This window comes from Etheostoma cragini, chromosome 15 (genome assembly GCF_013103735.1).
Source record: "Etheostoma cragini isolate CJK2018 chromosome 15, CSU_Ecrag_1.0, whole genome shotgun sequence".
NCBI lineage: Eukaryota > Metazoa > Chordata > Actinopteri > Perciformes > Percidae > Etheostoma > Etheostoma cragini.
The window spans coordinates 24,279,802-24,288,812 of NC_048421.1; the positions used below are offsets into that span (position 1 = coordinate 24,279,802).

At 44.6% G+C, this 9,011-nt stretch overlaps 1 protein-coding gene across 1 annotated transcript; it reads left to right on the forward strand.

Annotated features, from left to right (window-relative positions):
• The first annotated feature begins 1,318 nt into the window (after positions 1-1,318).
• Positions 1,319-9,005, forward strand: LOC117958629 (homeobox protein Dlx3b-like). Its single transcript, XM_034895131.1, has 3 exons — positions 1,319-2,291; positions 4,730-4,914; positions 8,188-9,005. Exons 1-3 carry the CDS (start codon positions 1,937-1,939, stop codon positions 8,617-8,619), a joined length of 972 nt encoding a protein of 323 aa, XP_034751022.1. The 5' UTR covers positions 1,319-1,936; the 3' UTR covers positions 8,620-9,005.
• The last annotated feature ends 6 nt before the right edge of the window (positions 9,006-9,011 follow it).

Below are 9,011 nucleotides of genomic sequence, written 5' to 3' on the forward strand. Positions count from 1 at the left end.
CCCCCCCCCCACCCCCCAAACTCCCATACTCCCCTTTCCTGTTTGTATATAACATTGCCAAGCGCCTTTGTTCATCCCAGCCCTGGCGTGTCCACACGGTCTATGTTTCGGTGTGAGAACAGATGAAACCTCGCCACTGCGAGCTTGGTCACTCACACAAAGTACTTTGGATGCGTGGGTCGTGACAGAGAGGGAACTCGGTGACCTGAGGCGTGTAGAAAAGAAAATCAAGCTGTACATTTTTGAGAACTTAATTTTGCAAGGACATGAGGGCTTACCATGTATGACATAGAGCCAGACAAATGCTAATAATAATAAAAAACAATCCTGCAGATTGTGTTATTTAAGGATCTGGAAATGAAAATGGGTTATAGGTTTTGTTAAAGCTTTTCTTTGATGGTGTTTTTTTTCTTCTTCTTCTTGTGTTTTTTATGATTATAAAGCAGGTTGAGGTGCTGTTTAAATACCGTGAAAGTGGGCCGGACAGCTCAGCTGGTCGAGCAGGTGCCCTTGTACAGAGGTGGACTCGACGCAGCGGGCACGGGTTGGACTTTATATCGTTTTACATTCTCTGAAAGTAGCGACATTTTCTATCCACAGAGAAATGCAAACAGCCTGAGTTCAGAGTCTGTGCCTTTAAACTAGCCGCCGCTAATCGTAGCAGACGGACTGTGTTTGTTGACTAGGGGTTAATATCACCTTGTTTTTTTCATTTCCATAAGATAGATAAATAGATAGATAGATATATAGATATATAAATAAAAAATGCAGTCATAAATTCGTGCATTTAATGCACGTCATGGTTAAATGTGTCACCTGCAAATTGCACTTGCACTAACAATACTGTCTTGTGAGTGTGGGGGCCAGGCGCACATGCACTTCGAGGTTTATGCCTCGATGCAGAGGTCCTGGGTTCGAATCCAACCTGAGGCAATGTCCCGCATGTCTTTCCCTCTCTCCCCTTTATCTCCTAACTGTTCTGCTAAAGAAATGCCTTTTTTTTTAAAAAAGCAGAAAAACCCAAAAATAATTACAAAAGAAGTGCCTCGAGCTACTTTCGATTAAAGTCTCAATAGTGACATCTGGTGGTGAGATTGTGGCACAACTAAATCTCTTTCAGGGACATTTTGGAGTGTCCCAAAGTTGATCATTTCTTTTTCAAGTCGCAGACGTTGTAGTTCAGTATGTAACAAACAAAAAAACTGCACGTTGAGGGTATGAGCAGCCCAACTGTACTCACCTAAAGTAAAGGACTCCTAGCTCATCATGATAGAGAGGAAGAATTTTGACAGTGAGGAACTTAATGGGGAATCACCGTCATGTATAAGTATGGAGGCAGTTTATCTTCCCTGGGGCATGGGAGAAGCTTGGGGGGCAAGTCAACACGTAAAGGAAAAGCCCTAATTAAGTGTAAATAAGTCCCAGCATGGGTCGACAACAGCAGTTAGCTTTCTATCTGCCTCTGAACAGCAGGCAGCGTTGTTAAACCAATACACAGCCCAGTATGCATGGCAGATCTTATCTCTGCTGCTGACAGGCTGTTAAGATAAGTCTTCCCGATATGTCGAGGTAACTGATAGTTAAGAGGACTTGCAGGCTTTGCCAACTGTGTATGCGCTGTGGTGCGTGCCCGAGGAGAGGCTTTACTGGAGGTTTCTGTGGGGAGAAGGGGGGAGCCAGACAGGCGACAGTCAGCGCTGTGTTGGCCCCCGGGCAGAGAGCGAGCCGGCCGAGCCAATGAGAAGAAGACATCCACTCCCCCCTCTGCCCTGCCCGGCTTGGCTCGGCTCGGCGCGCCCTGTAATTAGGATCTCTCCTTGGGTTGGGCGCCGCCTCGGTGGACAGCCCGGCTGCTGTGTCAAGGGAGTTTGGGAACGCGAGCTCCAGACTTCGAGTCTAGCTCTATCAGAACGCTCCTGGTTTAGAGAGTTCTACTATGAACGGCCAGTCCTCACCTGTCTTCGAGGAGAAGAAACCAACCCTCCCCATGGCTGGGAGTTCCATCTCGGCGACCAAAGATTCCCCGACCCTGCCGGAGTCCTCATCCACAGACATGGGCTTCTACAGCGGCCAGAGCGCGCTCCACGGATCGCAGGAGTTCTACCCGGCGCAGCCGTCGTACTCGGCTCAACACACGAACCCGTACGCGTACCACCACTACAACTTACACGGCATGGGTTCTGGCGGCGCCTACCCGGTTGGCAAGGCTGAGTACCCTCCTTACCCGCATTCAGCGTACCGAGAGCACGGAGCATTCAGCCGGGAGGTGCACTCAACGCTGCAGCACGGCGGTGAGTTGAGCCCAATGTGGTAGAACTCAAATAATTATTTATTGAATTAAACGACTTACTTACACATGGCTCTGTAACACATCATGTCCAATAAAGAGAATAGCCACATCACCTGAAGATGATGTCTGGCCATGAAAACCAAATAATTACGCATGACTTTTACGCACGAAGAAAATGTTTCCACTTCCTCCTAAACAGTTTTTTCAGCATCAAGCTGATGCTCTCCAAATTATGCACTTCTAAATCTTCATCATTAGGAGATGATTGAGTCAGAATTACAGTGTACTTATAGTATTAAATGAATACCTTTCGCCATAATGGACTGCATCTATCAAAGTACATAGCTATACCTCCAGATATGTTTTTGTGTTGTTTTTGTTATTTTATCTTTTCTCCTTGTTAAATACATGAAATGTTACTATTGTAATCTTTTGTCATTTTGTATTGCAAGTTCAACTTCAGACTACAATCTGCAATTTATATGTGTACTATTATACATCTTCAGTAATGTGCTTTGTACTGAAACATTAAATAGAAAATAATTAAAAATACAGTACACACATAGGGGAGACCTAGGACTTGACTGAGACACTCATATTCCCCATATACGCATACCTGTCTCAGTGTATTATGATTAAAAAACATGTCTCGATAGTTTGAGTATTAGTTTAGTGTCTTCTGAACTACAGTAAATATCTAAATGAATGTTAAAGTGCAGCCGCAAAATTCGAGATGCATTTATATTTTGGTCACACAAATTTGAATATAGTATCTTCTATTTCCTGAGGACTACCAATATTTAAAGCGAATGATGTGTTATACCTGCCCAACTGAACAACTTGAGATCAAACGGGAATATCTGGTGAGATAAAGCTTCAGCCTGGCCCTAAGCAGCAATTTGGAAGAAATATATGCAGTTATTGTTTTGTTTCAGTTTGTCTCATTGTTACACACCTGGTAATCATCTTGTCTTAGAACTTCTTTGGGTTTTTAATTCATGCGCCTAAAGGACTTTGGATGGAAGCCATGGCGGAGTCCAAGTAAGAGACTTTTCAACTTCATGCTTGGAATGAAGAAGTAATTAATTAGCTGCATAATTTCAAATGCATTATGTATCCTAAACAGTCCATGGTCACACAAATGAACTAATCATAGAACACTAGTTCAGTATGCAGATAATACAGAGATATTACGAGAACATTAAAGACAACTTTTGGAACAACACCCATCATAGCCAATTCTTATTTTGCTCTTTTTGGGAACCTGGTAGATGTCTACAGCAACTATAGCAACCAGAGTGAGGAAAACAAACCCGACCGACGAGTCTACTGCTTTGACATTCCAGTTGGGAGTTGACTCCTGGAAATGGCCCCGGGGGACTTTGGCCCTCAGCCACGCACGTTAGGTGTCACGACATGTCAGTGAGCCTTGGCCCTTTGAATCATCCAACGAGGACGGCTCCTTATCATGCGAGGCCGTGCCCGCACAAAGAAATATCAAACAAATAGGTGACAAATTGAATTCAAAGATAATTATCAATGTCTAAAGGAAAATACCAGTTACGTAACAAATAATAAATCCATGTTCCAAACAAGATGATTGGGTACAACACAAAGTGAGCCCCATGTAGGAGTCCCTTTTTGGGATCATGAGTCAAACCGCCCTCAAATGACATTCATTTTTGTTGTAACAATACTTTTTGAACATTTATTTTACCCAACATGAAGGGTTAAACCTGTTTCAAAGCTTACCCCGAAATTATAATTCTGGATTCTAAATCCTTTTTTCCATCTTCTTTTGGGCCCAAAGGATTCTAATTTAAATATATTGAGTCTAAAAACAGCGAAGTTAGCCTTTGGGAAATAAAATCTGGTGTTTTACACTCAACTTGGAAGAAGTTGCCAAAATACTGTACATGGAATACTACAACACTGCAATGCATTTCCTATAAAAATTGAATGTGACACAGATGACATTGTCAAATTTAGATTTTTTTTTAAGCTTTAAAAGACCGTTTGATGGAATGTAAACAAAAGGTTTGGAGTATGTTGGCTGTATATCTAAAAGAAAAGCACAAAAAAAAGTGGATACAAGAATACCAGCACGGACAGGGAGAGATGTATACAAGCTACATGAAAAGCACCTATAAATCTGAGTCTCCCTCCCCGGCTGTGGGAGACACTCAGACCAAAATTATAAGTTCAGAGTGCTGGCGGAATTTCTTTGAAATGTCGGCGTTGTAGGAGCCGTGGCTATTTCTGTTCTACGTCTCTGCCATGCGGAGACCTGATGCAAACTCTTCATTGTTTGAAGAATGATACCTATGTGAAAACGGTCTAATTTACATTTAGAAGATCAGAGAAGTCCACGGAACATAAAACGAGTCCCCACAGGAGTGTTGGAGGAATATTACATGGCTTTTTTCTTTCTTCCCGCAGTGAAAGAGGAGCCAGACGTAGAGGTTCGGATGGTCAACGGGAAGCCCAAGAAGGTGCGCAAGCCCCGGACCATCTACTCCAGCTACCAGCTGGCAGTCCTGCAGAGGAGATTCCAGTCGGCTCAGTACCTGGCCCTGCCGGAGCGGGCTGAGCTGGCTGCACAGCTGGGCCTCACTCAGACACAGGTGAACATCTGAAAATCCCAGGATGAAACACCTTCCAGTTTCTGAAACGGTGTTTGCATGGAGGATGTTGAACTGGAGCTGCAGTTTAAGTTAAAGCCTTTAAAGTAATTCAATTCAAGTCAATTTAGTTTATAATATCAAATCATAACGAGTTATTTTAAGACACTTTACACATAGAGGTGGTCTAGACCACACTCTATAATTTACAAGGACCCAACAGTTCTAGTAGTTCCCCCAAGAACAAGCATTTAGTGCAACAGTGGCGAGGAAAAACTCCTTTTAGGAAGAAACCTGGTCCAGACCCAGGCTCTGGGCGGTGTCAGGCGGGGCCGGTTTGGGTGGGGGGGGGATAAACAGTGGCAATAACAGTCACAATAAATATAATGGAACAATGACTTGGAAAAGTAGTTGTAGTAGGTCGTGGCATCACAGGGCCATGCAGGGCGTTGCAGGGTGGAGCAGGGCCCTGCGGGGCACTGCAGGGTGTTACAGGGTGTAGCGGGGCCCTGCGGGGCACTGCAGGGCATAGCAGGGTGTAGCAGGGTGTAGCAGGGCCCTACGGGGCACTGCAGGGCATAGCAGGACGTAGTGTCATTGGGTTTGAAATATCTTACCCCGTCGGTGGTTGTCAGATCAGGAGGACGCCCTGAAAGGAGCCAAACTGTCGGTTAAAGAGCACGAGATCAAAGCAGCTGGATGTGCCTACTATTAAAAAAAAAGTAAAACATTAAGTTGAAATGAAGAGGTTTAGAAAGAAGGTCTAGTGATACCATAACTTTAAGCTATAGTTTATAGTGAAATTTGCAAGATTGATTTTGATAGCACAAACAAAGAATACAATATCATACAACGCAATATGAGTCTGTGCCACTGAGATAATGATAATAGAAATACATTTGCCAGAATGTAAGCCAGTGACCTAGAACCTGCGAGTCTGGTTTACAGTCACTCTGAGATTTACAACCCAGCGATAAGAGACTTGCGGCGAGGATGGTTTCATCACGGCTGTCAATCATTGCTCAGTAATATGCTCGGGCTGCTTACACAAGCTGTAAGAACAATCTCCTCAGCATGTGAACGTCATGCCATTTGGTCTGAGGCTCGCATGGATTTGATATTGTTTATACAAATGACAGCATTATAATAACTCTTTTCATATCAGATTACATTTAACAGAGCTGTAAATACTTTGACAATGACAGTTCTTAGTGTTTTGTGTTCAGTGGAAGTTACATATTACTTACTGTTGACCTGGTTTGGTACTACTAAAGAAAATACATGATCACATTCCTTCTTTATTATGACAAATACATCAACCATCTGTTTAGTAGATAGAAGAATAATTTATCAATCATCAACATTTCATTTTACAGCCCTTTGCAGTAACCAGCAGGTATCTAAAGTGTATCAAGTAGCAAGAATAAAACACACAGTAACATCAGAAGGGTATAAAACGTACAGTAAAATCTGAAAAATGACACATAAAAGCAGGAACAAGACAATAACATTGGAACAGGGCTACTATGTATGAAATGCCTTTCTAAATTTAGATAAAGAAACTAAACTAATGTAATGTATTGTCAAGGTAATAAAGCAAGCCAACAGGAAATGTCTTTAAAGTTATATTACTCTGTAGTACAGGAACAAGTTAAAAACAAAATCTTGGCCTATGTATATTGTAATACTACAGTCACATACCAACAGTAGGATTTGTTTGGAGACGTGTTTCTTTCATCTGGTTTCACCTGATGAAAGTCCAATATTCTCTTTTAGCTCTGGTTTGGGTCTCCACCAGCACCTGAGAATAACACCGTGCAGTTTAGCTTCTAAACGCCCGTCTTCTTCTTCTTGTGCCGGCGGGAGGCGTCTGCTGGGTCTGCCGGGCTTTTTTCCACTGAAAACGCTGCTGCTGGAAACAGAGTAGCAAAACGTGGAGTTTATAGCGGAGAAATCCAAAATCAGGACCTTAAGAAGCTAAATGAGTTCTCTAACAAGCTCTGCAGTTCCCCTCCAGCACCACAAAGGGTTTTAGCATCTTTACCAGTGGGAACCTTTGTAGTTTGATGTTAAGTACCAACGGACCGGGCTGGTATTTCCTGTTGTTCCGCTAGGTGTTGCACTCGACTACGCAGCCAGTCCCGAGTGGACCGTGATGAGACTGAGTGAGACAGCGAGTCCTGTCCACCTGGTGGCAGTAATCCACACTGCACTCTGCCGTGTCTCGTCACCCCAAAAAACCCATGAACCCTCAAGGCTATCACACCGTTACCTCTACTGTAATCTCCCCTCAGGGTGCCGGTCTCGGCTAGGAGCCAGCAGTGAGTTGCGTATACCCGGTTTACATTTTCCACAACACCGCTTATCTATTCTGGGAAAGGGGGTGCAACGCTCTGTCTCACTGCGGCAGCAGTTGCAGGTTTAGGCTTTGGATGTTTTAGGGACTTAAATAAACTCTGAGTCCAAGTCAAGTAGGCCCTCGGACAGAGAGCAGGACCATGCAGGGTTGCCAGGTCTGAAGGACCAAACCATTCCAACGGCCTATCCACACCAGCCCAAGACCGGAACTGAAACTATGACCCTGCCCAAACATATACACGGCTTGTAAATCAATATAATTGCCATAAGCATTGTTTTAACTACAAGGTACCACCACACAGGACCAGGTTTTCCTCTGTCCGTCTCCTCCCTCTGACACAGCGCTCTTTCATTCAGTCATTCTGTCGACGCGCCCGTTGATGAAGAAGCTGTGTTCCTCCTCAGGGAGTGAAGCATCCGCCAGGAGACGATGTTGAGTCCCTTTCCAAGTGCCAGCCTACCTATTTGAGCGGTACGGTTTCCCCCCCCAGTCGATCAGATACATAGAGACCTTATCTGTCCTCATGTCACTGACGTCACCCATCGTAGACCAGCTCCTACATCCCAGCACATTCTTGTGTCACGCTACACCTGGTTGCTTTACAACGCTACATCACATTACATGTCATTTAGCTGAAACCTCCTTCCTGAAACGGACCCTGGTCTACCCAACCAGCGGACAAAAAATGTAACCCTTTCTTTAAACCAATCCCATCCATCCTGGGTATGGCTGAGCCCTGGATGCAGCGAAGGTGCACAGGAAGGCTCTGAGGCCAGCAGAGTCCATCTGGTGAGCCAGACTGGTGAAGACAACACAAGATTGATAATTGGAGATTTAATGAATGTCTCTGTTAGTGGTTCTGTTTTCTTTCTCGAGTTTCTTTAAGTTGCCTCAACATCCCATGCTCTTTCTTCCAGGTCAAAATTTGGTTCCAGAACCGTCGCTCCAAGTTTAAGAAGCTCTACAAGAGCGGAGAGTTTCCACTCGGGGACATTCCTCTTGAACACAGTCCTGACGCAAGCGATTCCATGGCCTGCAACTCTCCCGCCTCCCCAGCGGTGTGGGACAGCAACAGCAACCATAGCAACAACAACAGCAGCAGCAACAACAACAACAACAGCAGCGACAGCAGCTTCAAGAGTAACGCAATGCTGGAGCCTCCCAGCAGGGGGCAGGCTGCATATCAGGCCCCGCCCCTAGAGTCCTCGCCCGCCTGCATGGGACAGTACACGCACCAGAACTGGTACCAGCAGCAGGTTGCACATTTAGGTCTGCCCCAGTCGGGCCCGACGCATCACGCACCTTCAACAGCACCGTCGGCCACGCCGAGTCTGGGAGCCGTCTTCTGACGCGGGGGGGGGGCATCAGACACGAGTCATGACTGTAAAACCTGACACAGATGTTGTCAGACAGGCTCTTCTGCCCTAAATGTGGATCTGGCCTCAGGTGCCCTGCTCAGCTCTGCTCGGAGCTTTGACACAGAGCGGGAGATCAGCAACACATCACACTTTCTATATTTAATATTTTGAAAATGACTGTATTTATGCCAAAAAACCCACAAACTTCCCTTATTTTCTTCTTGTGAAAAGGGCCAAATTGTTGTTAACTTTTAGTATTTTTTGTCAAAAAGCTAATATATCTCATTATTATAACATACAAATCAGCCTATAGATGATCAGCTGACGGACCTATGGGTGTTGTAGTCACTGAGTGCCACAGGTTCAACATTAAAACATGATTT

Coding starts and splice junctions, on each gene's coding strand:
- LOC117958629 (XM_034895131.1), top strand. CDS start 1,937: ATGAACGGCCAGTCCTCACCTGTCTTCGAGGAGAAGAAACCAACCCTC. Junction 2,292..4,729: donor CTCAACGCTGCAGCACGGCG/GTGAGTTGAGCC, acceptor TTCTTCCCGCAG/TGAAAGAGGAGCCAGACGTA. Junction 4,915..8,187: donor TGGGCCTCACTCAGACACAG/GTGAACATCTGA, acceptor TCTTTCTTCCAG/GTCAAAATTTGGTTCCAGAA.